The 16474-nt window shown below is 45.8% G+C and overlaps 1 protein-coding gene across 3 annotated transcripts in view; it reads right to left on the reverse strand.

Moving 5' to 3' along the window:
- GALC (galactosylceramidase) overlaps positions 1–16474 on the reverse strand; it is a 271332-nt gene that overhangs the window by 180028 nt on the left and 74830 nt on the right. For 2 of the 3 annotated variants that reach the window (XM_069637935.1, XM_069637936.1), the window contains exon 6: positions 7566–7604. In XM_069637935.1, the coding sequence (XP_069494036.1) occupies positions 7566–7604 (39 nt within the window). Of the gene's footprint in view, positions 1–4296; positions 4425–7565; positions 7605–16474 lie in introns of all 3 variants that reach the window. The other variant, XM_069637938.1, reaches the window with a different exon arrangement.

Consider the following 16474-nt stretch of genomic DNA (forward strand, 5'->3'; position numbering starts at 1 on the left):
GTCTGCAATAGCCTCTAGAATCTGCTGATCACCACGTGCTGGTGATGTATCCATCTGAGCACTCCTCTTTGTTCCTTGACCCCTCCTTTGTTTGTGGTGTTTCTGTAAAGTCTTCCATTGTGGATTGCTTCCCCTTTTTCTTGGGCAGCTTGGATGCCATCGCAGTATGTCCCAGTATGGTGGTTGGGGCCAAGGTATCCAATATTTGCACGTACACACCCCTGCCCGGCTCTAGGTTCCATCTGGGGGCTACCCACTGTGTTGGCAGGGGTACGAGCTGCTTCTCCCAGGGTGTAGGATACTTAGGTGTCCATTATAGTCTCTCGGTTCCTCTGCCTTTCCTGGCCTCGCCTTGGTTGCTCTGCCGTGACCGCGCTTCCTGGGACCAAGTTGGCCCGTGCCCTTATTACTCCGGGGGGGGGGGGGGGGAGTGGTGTCTCTCCCTGCCAGTGTCGGTGGTTGTCCGCGTGTGTTTTTTTTTTTTTTTTAGGGGCGATCTATGCGACTTCGTGTGTTTGTGCCGGCTCCGGTCCCTCTTGCTGTTCCAGTGTCTCTTATGTCACAGCCGTGTCTTCCCCTCTGTACAAGGCACTGTCTGTGTCTTGTCTGGATGATCTTGTATTCCTGAGCCCCCCAAATAGTGGCCCTCCTTGGTCTTGTGCTTTTGTGACACTGCCTGGTTTGGTTTGTCTTACTTACGGATTGTGAAGTGGGGCCGCCTCCGTCAGTCTCCTGAATTCCTGCCCTGCCATTTTGTGCTCCTGCCTGTGTCCTCTCCAGCGCTGCACCAAATGGGGCTGTCGTATTATACTGCGGCGTCTCCACCTCCAATCTGTTTTGCGGTGTGCGTTCTGCAGTGCTCAGCTTGCTGGCGGGTCCGGCTCCCTTTGATTCATTACGTATGAACCTTCTTTGTTTTGGGCCAGTGTCCTTATCAGTGTTCGCGGCCAGTCCGTGGCCACTGTGTTGTGGATGCTCCAGCTGCCTTAGCCACATCCACTCTGCTAGTCAGTCTATGTTCTGTGAGTGGCTCCGTAGGGGCAATGCAAACCCACCTTACCAAAGGAGCTCGCCGACGCTTGCACCGTCTCCAGTATTGACAGATGGTTCTGGATATGCCTCCATTTGCCGGAGCCAGAGGTTGCGTCTTTGTGCGGGAGCTCCGGTCTTCCATGTGCGATTGGGGCCGGTGCACATTAACTTCCAGCGTGCCCTTTCTTCAGTGCGCGTCTGGACTCGCTGTCGGGCACTTTCCGGTGTCAGATCTCCTTATTATCTATGTGGAGCTTAGCTCGCTCGGCGTCACAACGTACGGTCCACCGAGCGCTTTGTTAGATGGGGCAGCCATTTTGTGAAGGCATTCTCTGGAGCATTACATTTCGTTTATCGTGGATAGCTTTCTCAGCATGGCTCAGTTTTGGCTCCCGTTTAGCGTGTTGCACGCAGCTTGCTTTTCCATAGATGCGCCTGCTTTTAGGATGAGTATTCTTTAGTTTAAACGGCGGGCATTCTCAGGAGAATTGTCGGATCCTCGGGAGCTCCGGAACAGCCCAACCTCTTACATAGCTAGTTAGCCACGCCCCGGGGTGCAGAACCAAGTTAGCAAATTGGTCTAAAGATGGTGGCCCTCATAGAGATAGATGATAAAGCGGTCTAGAAGTGGAAGAATTATATGGTCAAGAGGCTGTGAATAAATTGTTGTGGGAACACTTGTAAACTCGAAGATTGACCTTCTCTGCGGGCCTCACTGCCTATCAAATAAAGGATGCAAAATGGGCAAAACCCGAAAATGTATAATTCTCGTTGATGTAAAGGCAGGCCAGTCAACCATCAACCGACTCAAAGTAAACCACTGGCTATGGTACAGGCCAAGATAATCTTCCTTGGAGGTTCTGTGCCAAATTACCTACATTAAATGTTCTCATGATACCAACCAAACAGAGCCCAAAGTGCCAAACAAGTCAGCCAAAACAGTTTCCAGGACCCAAGGATGTAATGATTTGCTGTAGTCCTCTCCACCTCTGGTTTAATCTCGCAGATTGATCCAATTAGGCCCTAACCTAAGATCTTGCAGGGCAAAACCCCTCATTTCTAACCAGATGGCTGGAAGGAACCACCACCGCAAAGTTATGCAGTGAACACCTTACAACTTTATAAACATTAACCTTGTTTTCAATCAGCACATCTGTTTACTTATTGCTCCAGTAGTCACACATGCACATCTAAGTACCATTTCATTGCATGCTATTTAGATGCAGTTCACCACGGTTTTTAGTTATTGCCTTTCATCGTGTTTTCACTAGCCTTTGTCAGCCCCTCCCTACTAATTAAAACCTACCCAGAAATCGTGCTTATTTTGAGCACACTGCCTTTACTGTATTTGAAAAAACCACTGAACTATGCCCATTTTTTCCTAAGTCACCAATATCTTATATACGTTTTGTTTGTTTGTTTTTTCCCTAGTATATGTTCTAATGTTATTTACAACATCATAAACTACCTCAATACTTGTTCTGACCTTTGTGCTGTTGTACAGGAACCCTTCAGGGGAATGCTACCAACATTTGAACATGTGTTAGTCATTTATGTTTGCAACTAACACCCCTTCTTCATTGCCTTTGCCAAAGTACATAGGAAAATGACTGAAACATCACAATGGATGTTTAAAACTTGAGACGCATGGACGTCCAATATGTTCTATGGTATACAACCAAGCGTATTCTATTCAGAAAGCAAACTATTAAAAACAGAGATCCAAACTAACAGAACATTTCATTCAAGTGGTGAAAATGAGAAGCAAACAGGGAAACAGTATGTAATCAGGCAAACATGCAAAGGGCAAAATGTGCTCAGGAAAAAGTGGAGAATGAGTAACCCCCAGAGAAACAGTCAAAGAACTGAGAAAAAAACTCAATTGCTCAACAAATATTTCACTTTCATGATCCAATATCAATTGATAAATCTATTTTTTTAATATTTTAAAAGTACAGCTATATCTACTGAATCTAGAAATGATTTATTGCTGAATTTAGTACTATCCATGTGTTTTCTGTAATAATAGCAAGTTGCTGGGATGTACTAAATCTGATATGGATTAAATAGGTATGGACAGCCAAAGTGACACTGCAATAAAAAGCATTAACTGCACTTCCAAGTTACATTGAAAGAGGCAATTAAAGCTATGGATGTGAAAATTCCAGTTTGCAACAGACTGAGAAGATTAAAAATAGAACTGAGGGAGCCCACTGGCACCGAAGAAAAAAAACATTCAGGTTAAGCGAAAGCCGGTTGCCTGAGCCAAATGATGAAGCAAACGGACCAGATAACCAAGGCTCCTTGCTCCGTTTGTCCTGTTATTTGGCCACAAAAATGTGTTGTCTGCCATTTTGTTAACCAGAATCTTAATATTACCGTTTATAGAGTATTTCCATAAATAAGCGGACAGATAAAGCTTGTACTGCAATTAAACGTTAATGAGTTACAAGGAAAGATAAAAACATGTTCATGTCAAAAATAATTTATTGAACAGATCACACCAGTCAACTACCGAATACCTTGTGCAGGTGAAGTGGTTTGAGGCTCGTCATTCAACACCCCCCAACAAAACCACAATAAAAAGAAAATGTATGTATTAATACATCAATGGCACCTTCAGTACAGCACTGATTCCGGCCCGACTGCCTTCTTTCCAACTCCACAGTTCTTGATTTCTTTGATTAAAGGAATTGGAGGAATTTCTGATCTTATTTCATACAGGTGGGTTCAATGTGCGGGACATCTAGTAATCCCATAATTTCCTTGCAAAGAGCTCGAAATGTGCCCCCTGCTGATGTCGAGTATGAAATCGTGTGCCAAGTCCATGTGGAAAATTGAGGAGACATTTGACTTTTCAGACGTGGCTAATAGCTTGCAACTTGAAATGCTTACCCTTCGTCTAGTAAACACTGATGTATCCATTTGTCTGCGACCTGGCCCACAAACAAGCAAACATGCTGGAGTGGATTTAGTGAAAATGACAAAAGCCTACTGTGAAATGGAGTCAGACCTTGCCTTGGTTAAACAGTGGATTTTCATCACTACTACTCAGTCTGATCCCCATTAGGTTATTCGGTCAAATTCGACAGATGTAAGAGGATCATAGCTTTCACTTAATGCTTATCTGGGCAATAATGCAAAAACACTTAGTCAAAAACTCAGCTGAGCAATAAAGAACATAACTTGGGACGTATGGAGGCCTATGGTAGTTATGGGAAGAAAACTGGCTGTAATATTCTATAATCAATGGGAATGACTTACCCTATAATCTGTACGGCCTCAGAAAGATAGGGATCAACTACTAAAGTGCTGACAATCTCCCAGCCTCCATCCGCTGCGATGATTCCAACGTGCTGCAAACCCAATTTGTCTAAAGTGTGACGAAGAACCTTGGTGACAGAGAAGAGACTTCAAAACTGTGGGCAGTGGCCGAGGAAACTGTTACCTGAAAGCATGCTTGCACACTGTACAGCGACACCAGACAATTCATGAACTGAAATAAAATTGCACCCCTCCCCCAAGAGCAATGTCCTCAGTCGGCTCTTGACGTGATGGCTGCTAAACCGAACACTGACCTTCAGAACGTCTTAAGAATTTGGACTTTTCTTAGATACATACTAATGTCAAAGAAAGCAGTATTTTCTCCAAATCCCGAGTGTATTGATGACAGCACAGATATCTTTATTACGTTTTTTAATTCTTGATTGTGTGAAAAGCTCAATGAAAACTTACAGGTGTGAGCTCATGCTCCGAATCTAGCATTATGGCCATCTGGCTTCCAAGAAAGTAAGTATCCAATACATTTGTGATGCTAACTTGTATTTGCGCAGTGGGCGGAAGGTAAACTAATCTAGCACTAAAAATCTTAATTTTCAAAATGGTTTCAAATCCTTTAGTTATGTTATTGTATAAGATTTTTATTCAGCAAAGTCAGCACTGTAGTTTCACAGTAGCCAACTAAGTATGATTTAAAAGGATCTAAATCCCTTTACATCAACATTATGTGCAAATAAAACGCCCAAATTGGCAGGATCTTCTTTGTGAAAATCTTAATAAGTGATGCGTATCTGCATATCGGGGAAACAATGCTCACCTACTGTGTTGCCTATATAGGGCCAACGAAAACTCTATTGTGGATTTCGTCTTACAATTGGATCTCAAGTATGAAACTCATGCCAAACGTCAGAACAAAGTGGGCATGCTAGTGACTGCCACATGATCATGCATGACACAGGTCATCAATTAAAATATTTGAATTACAGCGGTATTAATTCACACACAATATATGCTAATACTTTCACAGTTGGTCTACAGTAGGTAGTAAGCTACATATAGCCAGCAATCTGCCTTTAAGATTTTTGATCCAGGTGAACAGCTTGTTAATATCACTACACGCATCAGCCCACCTCAAACCCAGCGTCAATTGCTAAGGTTATTGGTGGTCTATGAAGACCGGGGACATTTATAGGCTTTTTGGGGAAATAGAGGAAACCGATAATTAGCAGAAACATATAAGACGGTTTACAATGAGGATACTTTAAATATTGGTTTAACATTAGACCTTCAATGTCGATTAGGACCCGGCGGTATCAGGTAGACCAGAATGAGGTTGGGAAATCACAAGTATAAACCAACGTGGTGAGCAAGCCAACAGCTCCATGTGTTCATTTTTCTCCTTATGTACTCCTTAGCTCTACCCACTGGAGCAATTTCTTCCTCCTGTCCCACCCACAATCCCCTTCCTTAGCTTTCATGGTTTCACTGGCTTACGCACAATGCTACTTCTTAGAAAGGGATTCTGGCAGAGCTTCTGTTACGTTTGCCTGGTGGCCATATATTAGATTGTGTTTTTGTTTTTAGGAATCCTGCCGTCTCACACGAAGACAGTATCCCCATCTAAAAAAAGGATTTTCGAAACCGATTTTTAGGCTGGGGTTATACATCATTTTAATAGCCAATTGTAAGGGTAGACATTGCCAGCAATTACACCAAGCCCGTGCAGAGGATCTCACTGCACTGTGGCCTACTAGGCTCTGGTTAGCGGGTCGTTAACGGCCATGTGTGCCCTTACATAAGGCTACTAAACGCAACACGAGTTATGGAAGATATCACTCTGAGGGGACAATTCCACTTGAGCTCAAGTGCATATCGCTCTGAGATTCAGTGAACTTCTTATGAAATGTCTTATTTCTTCTCCATACAATAACCATATACTTGAGTGCCACTATGCCTCGGGTCCCCAAGGGACTTTATCACGGTTTTAATGCAATGTGTGCATAAATGATATAAAGGATGCACTAGGTTCATTCAAGGAATGGCTTGGCAATGCATGTCAATAATGAAATACTTTAATAGTCTTCGAAAATACAGGATTGGATAAGTAGCCTGCTCTTTATATCTGGGTTTAGGGTCAGCTCGAGTCATGACCTAAGGCCGTGATGGGGATGCCTCAATGGCGCAGATCAGAAATTTAAAGTGTGAAACCTAACAACTATTTTAATGTTAAAAATAGAGGTAGGTTGACTGCAACACTTTGGATAATGAAATCACATCACAAAAAAATGTAAATGTAAGATAACTTCACTAGAGCAGCACACCCTTAATGCACTCTAAACGTATACCTATACTGACTTGTGGCAGATTTTTAAAATATCTGTGGAAGACCGCTCTCTTGAGGACAGCTCATACACCTTCCTGATGGAGGGAAAGCATAGCAGTCTCAAGGTAGCCAGTGTGGGCACCAAAATCACAGCGTTCATTATCAAGGGCACTTGTCAAAAGCAGAGATCGCCCACTTTTACACGGGCAGAAATCTAGCCCAGTGGCAAAGCTAGAAATGGAAGAGCACATAGGCACAAGCAGGCTTTCCAAATCAAACAGCAGACTCTAGACAAGCTACATATCAGCAAATGGCTCAAGACATAGAATTTGCAGGAGGGGTCATGCAGCGCCAAACTTTCATTGTCTGGAGGAGATGTTAAATTGTAATGATGTTATGTGGATCTCTATTTTGTGAGCAAACCTCCAATTTTCTGCTGACAAATCAAAAAGCCTTGACAAATTCTGAAATGAATCTGTATTTTCAGATTTTTCATAGATCTCCCGAAATCTGGTTAGAAACAATGCTGTTTGAAATACATGCTTCTGAACAGTTTGTTTCAAACAAGAATGCAGAAGTCATGTCTCCATGTGCTGTACAAATATTCCCTTGATCTTTATTTCCAACACAGTTTCAGAATGAGGGCAGCTTGAATGTAAAGCAGAGGTCGACACTGCATCATGTAAACTAAAAGTTTGCAGAAATAGTTTTGAAGGAAAAACAAATGGCAAACGTGTAAAACAGCTGGAGTTATTTATCTTTGGAAAATTGATCAATGAACTAGTATATGTCTCAAGGCCAACCATAAAGACAACCCATTGCTCTGTCCACATGAAAATATCACAGACTATAGAGCAAACACGCACTAAGATCAGCAACTGAATGACGGATGAGATCAGCTACTAACATTTCCATATATAGAGCCGCCTACCTTAATGTACTTGACGTCAAAGACACGTTCGTTCCATATCTGAGGAAGAAAATGTAAGTATTAACAATGTTTGAAAATCAAAACGAAAAGTAGACTGCTTATTGACTGCACTCTCGCTCACCTCTGTCCCTGCCCCCTACCCAAATGGACACGTACGGGCACTCTCAAATCAGTAACAACTAAGCAATAATACTGAGTGCTGTGCACAACGTTTATATATGATGGGGGATATCAACAAAGAAGCAAGCATGCCAAATTTCATCAAGCCTAGTGCAACGACAGGATAAAAAGAAGAGAATGTGTCTGCAGTAATTTCCTGCCACCTTTGTGTGTGAATCTGAAAAAGGAAAGATGGTAGCGGCCCAGAAGTTGATTGATTTTTAGGATAACCATACAAAAGCAGCATAAAATAGAAATGCATATTTAGAAATGCCCCTTCTATAGTCTCCTTGCACAGCATGGCAATCAAGACCCCCCCTGCCCCAACCAAACACATTTGTAAATATGCATACAAATGCCATCTCAGGGAAACTGAAGTTGATATCACTTCTAACGGTCGCGCTGATACATACTAAAGAAAATGTTAATTCTGTCTTTTGCCTTAAAATATAAAATGTTCACAAAATATTGCAAGAAAGTGACACAGACTCCCTCTCATTTTCAGCACAGAGAGACGCCACGCAACAGGCATGGGCAATCTATGTGGGATTCCACTGAACCTCTCCAACATATTCTGCAGGCCTGCATGTGTATCTGGACCCAGTCAAGGGTACACACTCACTAATGTCCTTCCCGCTAGAAAGTGAAACTGATGTAGGGCAGTCCCCCATCAATGAACCTCTTTTATAATGGCAACTGTGATATGATTTGTGTTGTGCCTTATGGTCGCCTACAGACCACATTTGATTGATTAGTGTTGTGCCTTATGGTCGCCTACAGACCACATTTGATTGATTTGTGTTGTGCCTATGGTCGCCAATAGACCACATTTGCAACCCCTGCTTACTAGCAAAACTGCCCACATCATGTATTGGTGCCTATCTACTCTCATCCACCTACTGTATATCTACACTAGATGTTGGACTAGTCAACCTAATCCATTTCCTAGTCACACTTACACCTGCACACGCATGTTAACCACCACCCTCACCTCGTGGCCTAGCACCATGACACCTGCTAACCCGTATTTGGATGATCCAGCACTCTGGATACGCCACTTTGCTACCAGACCAACACCGAACCAACCTTGTACTACGGCTATTAGAAACACTAGATTGAATTCTAGAACTAGCCCACCTACCTTTCCATGCTCCCACCACCCTAGCATCTTAACCAGAAACTTTAGATTAAGAGCCCGCAGCATGAAACATTCGCATACTGACCACAACCCTGCCAATTCGACCACTGACTCAGTCAAGTTAGCCCATACCCATTTGCACGACCTACCTATACCACCTGAAAAATCTTCCCAAAAAGACAAACTCATTAAAGCAGCCTTGGTGAATGCTAGGTCTCTTCATGCCCATGCTCTCGACATCGCTGACTTTATATCTCACGAAAAGCTCGATCTCCTCGTAGTCACGCAAACTTGGCTTAATGCTGCCTCCGGTCCATCTCTGGCCCTTGCTAAACCTAATGATTATGCTATTAGATGCGACAGAAACACCACTCAAACGAAGGGAGGTGGACTCGCCATCATATTCAGAAATACATTCGACATCAAAGTCATCCAGGACGCTCAAATCCCCTCTGCTGAATCCTTGTCTATTAAGCTACCTCTATCACCTAACCACACGGCAACTTTGCACCTTATTTACCGACCACCAGGTCCCATCTCCTCCTTAATAGAGGACATTGCATCACTCATAACCACAGATACCAAACCCAACTCTCAAACGATCTTACTTGGGGACTTTAATCTTGGTTTTAACGACCCTAAGAACACTAACGCCCATGACCTAGCTAACACCTTATCGGATTTGGGTCACACGCACATTATTCACGAGCCCACTCATATCAAAGGCAGAACACTGGACTGGATCACTCACCTCAATTGCTCTATTGACCTATCCAATGACCCATGCATTTGGTCGGATCATCAGATAATAACCTTCTCTATCAAAGCCAATACACCTCACCTGGTGCCTATCATCGCCCCAGCCACCAGCACGAGAAATAAGAAAGATATTACACCTGACAAACTCTTACCCATACTACTCCCCATCCTGAACAATATCGACTCAGAGGCTGACCCCACAGTCTCAGTGGATATCTACAACCAGGCTATACTTAAAGCACTGAACACCATTGCCCCCCTAAAATTGCGGAAACCTAAACCACAGCGTCACCTTAACACTTGGTTCATGCCGCAGCTAAGAGAATTACGCAAAGCTAAGAGAACCGCAGAGTCACATTGGAAAAAACATCCCACAGCATCCAATAAGACTGAGCTAACCCTAGCCTCCTCTAGTTACAAAGAAGCCATCTTTATTGCTAAAAAGGACACATATAACAAAAGGATTACACAAGCGGAATCCAACACAAAGGAACTCTAAGATTTTGAAAGAACTAGAATCCCCCATTGCCCCCATAGACAAATGTGTTACAGATGCACTATGGTGAAGTAATATTCAGAAGGCTTTATTAGATAAAATAGCTCACCTACAATCTAAAATCAACGCAAAAAAATCCCTGCTACTTGCTGACCCGGACTACAAACAATTACCTAACAAATCACCTACCTTTACGTCAACTTGTAAACCTTTCAGCTTCTCACCCCTCTCAATCTGGGAAGTAGAAAACATCATCAGGAAACTTAAACCTTCAAATTGCCAAGGTGATGCCTGCCCTGCCCCGATCATCAAAGCTGCTGCGCACGACCTGGCACCATTCATAACCAACCTCATCAATGCCTCCTTCAAAACTGGAGTAGTGCCTGATAACCTAAAAGATGCGTGGGTCATCCCACTCCTTAAAAAACCTACTCTTGATCCAGCCAACCCGTCTAACTATAGACCGATAACAACTGTACCTTTCTTATTAAAAATACTGGATAGAGCAGCCTATTTACAAATACAGGCCTACTTAGAATCAAACAACCTCCTAGGACTTAGGCATACAGGTTTCCGACCGAGACACGGTACGGAAACTGCATTAATAGATCTCACTACCCAGGTCCAAATCCTGAAAGACAATGGTAAACTTGCACTCCTCTTATTGCTTGATCTGTCAGCAGCTTTTGACCTGGTTAACCATCAAACACTCTGTCACCACTTGAAAACTGCAGCACACTTCTCAGACGCAGCCACGGCCTGGATCAGTTCCTTCTTGGCGAACAGAACCATGAGGGTCTTCTCTCCCACTGATTCTGCTGAACCTTCACCAGTACCCTGTGGAGTCCCGCAAGGGTCTTGCGTGTCCCCGACACACTATAATATATTCACAAAGCCCCTCTTTGATATCCTTGACTATCTGGGTGTCACGTATACCAATTACGCAGACGACACCCAGATACTCATTCCTATCTCGGGGAACTATGAAACAGACAGCAAAACCCTTAATGAAATCTACTCAGTAATTCAAGCATGGATGGCACATCATGGACTCTGTCTCAATGACGAAAAAACCAAGTTGATCATCCTTGGCACTCACGCCAAACTCAAAAATCTCAATCCCGCATTTAAATCCTTCACCATAGATGGCAATCTCATCCCCGTGTCAAATAACACCAAAACCCTTGGGGTTTACATCGATGCTACCTTATCCTTCTCCAAACAAACTAATGCAGTAGCATCATCAGCCGCTTACACCTGCAAGCTGATCACTGCATGTAGGCCGTTCATCTCCTCACCCAATTGCATTACTCTTGCTAGAGCATTAGTCCTATCCAAGATAGACTATTGTAATGCCCTTTACTTAGGCACTAGCTACAAAAATATCAACAAACTGCAAGTAATTCAAAATAATGCCATCAGAGCTGCCCTCAACATCCCCAAAAAGATGCACATCTCGGAGACCAGACGCAAACTACGTTGGCTTCCAGTCAAGCACAGAATATCCCTTAAAACTCTGGCCCTTACACATAAAGCCAGGCCCAACCTTGCACCAGCCTACCTCACCAACCAACTTACACCTCACACTTCTTCAAGACCTCTTAGAGCAGCACAAGCTAACACTATGTCCATACCGAGATTTAAACTTCATAACTCGGGTGGTGCTAGCTTCCCTGTACAAGCCTCCAAATTATGGAACACAATACCTGCGCTTTTGCGAGCAGAACCTTCATTTAACCCATTTAAACATAACACAAAGTGTTGGCTTCACAACATGGACTCTATGACAGCCTAACCAACCGCCTGATCCCAGCATGATCGACTGTCACTGGCACACTTTTGTAATTAATGTACTTATACTAGACTATGTATATATGCATTTGCATGACTAAGTTTGTACCCACCTGTAACTGCAATGTAACGTAACCCTTATTGACTGCTTTCAATTGCAACTGTAACCAGATCTAACTTATGCGCCTGTATGCCCCTGGGCCTGGCTGCGCTTTATAAATAAAATAAATACAAATACAAATGAATGGCATCACTTCAGTTGAAGACAATCCTGTTTAAATAGGATAACTTCAGCTCTGCCTCTATCCTACTTCCATCTTTCGGCGCCTGGATGCCTGCAGGCTTTGGCGCGTTATAAACGCAATTAACATAACTTCTCCCCACCGGGTAACTCTCCCCTGTCAGGTCAGGGCAGTGCAACCACTACTCAATAATACCCCTGGTGGTGGTGCAACACAGGAAGATCCGTCAGGGCAGGACTCTCCTCCTTCCCCCCCCCCCCCCCCACCGCCAACACCCTCCTCCCCCTTGGGGACAGGGACGTCTATTCTAAATTGTTACAGCCTTTTTCTGTTCCAAACCCCATCCCCAATATGCACAACATATCTACAACTTCCCACATGTTGTATTGTAACTCCGCTCTAGTTCCAACTACTGAGATAAGTAGGAGTTGTGAGGATTAAACCTGGGAAACCAATCAGAGACTCAACCTCGTTTTCAACCAGCATGCTTTATAAAACCCAAGCGGAAACCAACAAGGCCATTAAACTAGCCCAGCCAGAAGGTGAAGGACAGCAAGGAGGAGGGAACTCCTGAGTGAGTGGGACTTTTTTCTCACTCCTGTGTTTTTTCTGACTAGGATCTTTGTGTATCTTACTGTTTAATGGAGTCTGGTAAACTCCATAGGCATCTGCTTTTTGCATTGTAACACGCAGCACCTTTTGTGCAGTGCCACTGGGAAGTCCCTTGGACTTCTCTTAATGTCCAAGAACATTTTCTTGGGTGAACTACTGTTCCCAAGAATAGTAAGATGACCCCTGTCTTACTTAACTTTTCTTTTGTGGGTCCAGCACACACCACCCTATGTGGAGTGCTGGGGAGTAACTCCTTTATCCCAATTCTTAGGTAACATCTTGTTACACTAACTAACTTGAAGGGCTGGTGGCAGTGGTTTCGGTTTTACTACCATGTGCAGTGTATCTGCAGGCTGATTTCTCAGTTGCAGTACAGCACCTAAGGGTGACCATTTTATCAAAATGCCCAGAGTTCTTTTTTCACCATTTTATTGTCACTTAGGTCCTTCTGGGATTTTACTCTGTTTAAATCGGTTTGAGTCCTTTGTGCATTTTTCCTTTGGCGGGCTTCAGCCCTGAAGCACGCCCAGGCTCCATGGTGTCTGGAAAGGCAGGAAGTGAGGGACGGTCCTAACACTTCCCTGTCCTTTGTCTCTAGGTGTGCCTGAGTGAAACCAGTTCCGATTGGCTGGCTAACCGTTAGCATAGCCACCCTGCTGAGTGATTGACAGCCTAGCGCTGTGAATAAATGGGAGCTTGCTTTAAAAAGGCAAGGTTTTTGGCACTAGAGGCAGAGTCGACAAATGAAAGACAACATCCGACGAAGACGACGTGAAGAGATGGCATCAGCACCTTCCTGGACCGCAAAGTGCCCAATGAAACCCTGCAGCTGTGCTGACCCAGTTTCCATTTCGAATGGGAAGACCCCTAAGGGACAAATTCGTCCCTTGGGCTGGTGGGACCAACTAGTCTCGAGACAAGCTTCATTTTGGTGCAACGCCCGACTTGCTGTGACTTTCTAAGGCTGCAGAATCCCAATGCCCGGGGAACCCTGACCATCAGAGTGCATCGTCTTTGGAAGTGTGAATCCGGACAAAACTTTGCGGGCATCCAGAGGACCCTACAGAAACAGGAAATCTTCATCCAGAGTCCCCTCAACAGAGTCCGGGAACGAGGGATCAAGAAGCCGTTTGTTCTTTTTTTTGGTGCTGAGAAAAAGGCCCCAAAACCACCAAAGGCTGCTGAATCAAGGAGAATTCATTGCTGCCGAATCCCGCTCTTGAATGCTGCCGCAGAAGCCCACCTGACGTCCTAGCTTTCCTCGCCACAACCAATGACCAGAAACAAGGTTCTGCTACGCTGCAACAGGAAGGCATCCAGCTGGAAGGAATTCTCCAGTTCACAGGTACTGTGGGGCTTGGGGGTACATCTACCTTTTTGCCATTTGTGGTGCTTCCTAGCTTGGGGAGTACTATTTTAAACCCTTTTGAGTGGACCTCAACTTACTTTCACTGGCCTCCCAGCTTGTGCTTCAAGGTGGCTCCTTTTGAGCTTCTGTGTTTTTCTATTGAACTCATGACTATTTAAAAACATTTTCTAAGAAGAGGGCATCGGGGGTGGGGGGGGCACTGCTGAGCTGCCAAGCAAGATGGCTGCTTAACTAAAGAGCTCCTGCCACACAGAATCCTTACCGGCAATTGATCCGGTTATGCCTGTGTATACGAAGCTCTGTCGACACCGGAGTTCTGCGCATAGATTCCAGAGCCTGCTGCCCAAATCCTGAACGAATCCGGAGCCTGCACGCGGCGAACTGGGGCTCTTCGGATCCTATGCTGCTGTGGGCGAACGCATTGGGAGCTACAGCAGGATGATTCCTGCGCTGTGCTTTGCTCCGGCTGTAGCCTTCGGTGGACACTTCCCACGGCACCTACACAACATGTCTGTGGCTGGAGATGGTTTGGAGTGACGGGTCCAACACCTTGCTATAGATGGTGCCGGGTGGGCGCTGTCCTGTGTGCGGTGTCCGGGTCGGAGCTGGTGGTGTGGAGCCTGGGGATCTCTGCTATACTGGGCTGCGTCCCGCTCGCTCTGCCGCTCCGGCATTCCCACGCTCCTGCCGGGGGGCCGATGCCTTGTTCGTTCAGCCTACTGCTCTATTTCGGCTGAGTGAGCCTACGGGTCTCAGCACTGGTCTGCCCTGGTTGTGGGCTGTGAACCTGATAGTCTCCGGCTGACCTCCCTGGCGCTTGTCATCTGGATCCGGGGGCTCCTCGCCCTGCCTCCGCGGCCGATTGCTGAGGACTCCTGTGTGTCAGGGGCACGCCGTGGGGGCGGCGGTGGCCCAGTGATTGTTCTATGGCGCTCCGTGCCTGCCGTTCCTTTGCCCGGTCGAGACTGGTGCGGTGTGCGATGAGGGCCCGTCTGCTGTGCTGGGGGTGCCTGAACGCCTGGAGGTGGCCCGGCCTGCTTGACGGGCCTGGATGTTCTCTGGATCCTGTGCGGACAACTGCACTCCTGTGAGGTGGGTGCTGGTCTTGGTTGGGCACGTCCAGCGCTGGGGATTGCTTTGCTGAGGGCGAGCAGCACCTCCGTTGGTGTGTATGCAGCCATGGGGCGGGTGTTGATTGTGCCAGCTGCACTCTTTGCTCCCCTGTCGGTGTTGTGGTGCTGCTCAATCCATCCCCCTGTAGGGTTTCTCTAATGCTTGCTGTGCCGACGCCTGGCCACTCCATTGCTGTGAAGTTGTCAACTATCTGCGCTGGTACTGCACCTTCATTCACCTGCCCCTCTGCAGACTTATAAGGGGCTTTGCTCTGCTCTCCCCCATTTGTTGTTGCCTGTGCTCCCCCTGCCTGGCGGGCCCGTCACCCCTTCCTCGCTTATCCTCTCCCCGGCCCTGCTGGTTCGCATCACGGGCTGCAGCCGCGTTCGCCCTCCCGCTGCCCTGGGGTCTCACTTGATATATAAGGACTAGCCTATTGACGTCCTCCCTATCCAGTCTTACTACTGACAGAGACTTGCGCCTCGACTCTGTCCCGGCCCAGGCCTGTGCGGCCTGCAGCGTCATCTCGATCGTCACCCTTGCCTCTCTAACTTGGAAATCTCGATCCTGCAACATGACAAAGGCGGCTTCATCCAAAAAGAAGGGCCCCATGGACACTTACACCAGCACCGCTGCTAAATCCCCGGACACAGTGTCGGGCACCGCCTTGGATGAACAGTCAACTCCTTCCGCAAGGTCGAGGGAAGATCACCTGCTTGCAACTGTATTTGTATGATTTCTTGCAGTAAATGTCAAGCTGGACGATATAGTGTCCACCATAGGCTCGCTGAAATCGAAATAGGAAAAAGAGGGTGCTCGCATTACGGAGGTTGAGTCCAGGGTTGGCAAGCCAGAAGACCAGGTTGCAAAACATGGGCGCGATATTGCAATCTCCTACAGGAATTCAGCAAAGTCTGCAGTAAATTAGACGACCTAGAATCGCGGTCACGCCGTAATAATATCAGGATTTTCGGGATTCCGGAGTCAGCGTGCAAGGGCCCGATGGAACAATTTACTGAAAACCCTGTTCGACCCAGCCAAGTTCTCGCAACATTTCCTAGTGGAGAGGGCGCACCAGGTCCTTGCCCCGGTTCCTAAACCGGGCGCCCCTGCACAACTGTAGTGAGACTAAATTATCGCGACAGACTTAATTCTGCGACTCGCCAGCGAGAGCGGTGTGCTGAGCTTTGAATCTTCTGAAATGCATATTTACCCAGACTTTGCTGCGGC

Source organism: Ambystoma mexicanum, chromosome 14 (genome assembly GCF_040938575.1).
Source record: "Ambystoma mexicanum isolate Mex_15411 chromosome 14, UKY_AmexF1_1, whole genome shotgun sequence".
Lineage (NCBI taxonomy): Eukaryota > Metazoa > Chordata > Amphibia > Caudata > Ambystomatidae > Ambystoma > Ambystoma mexicanum.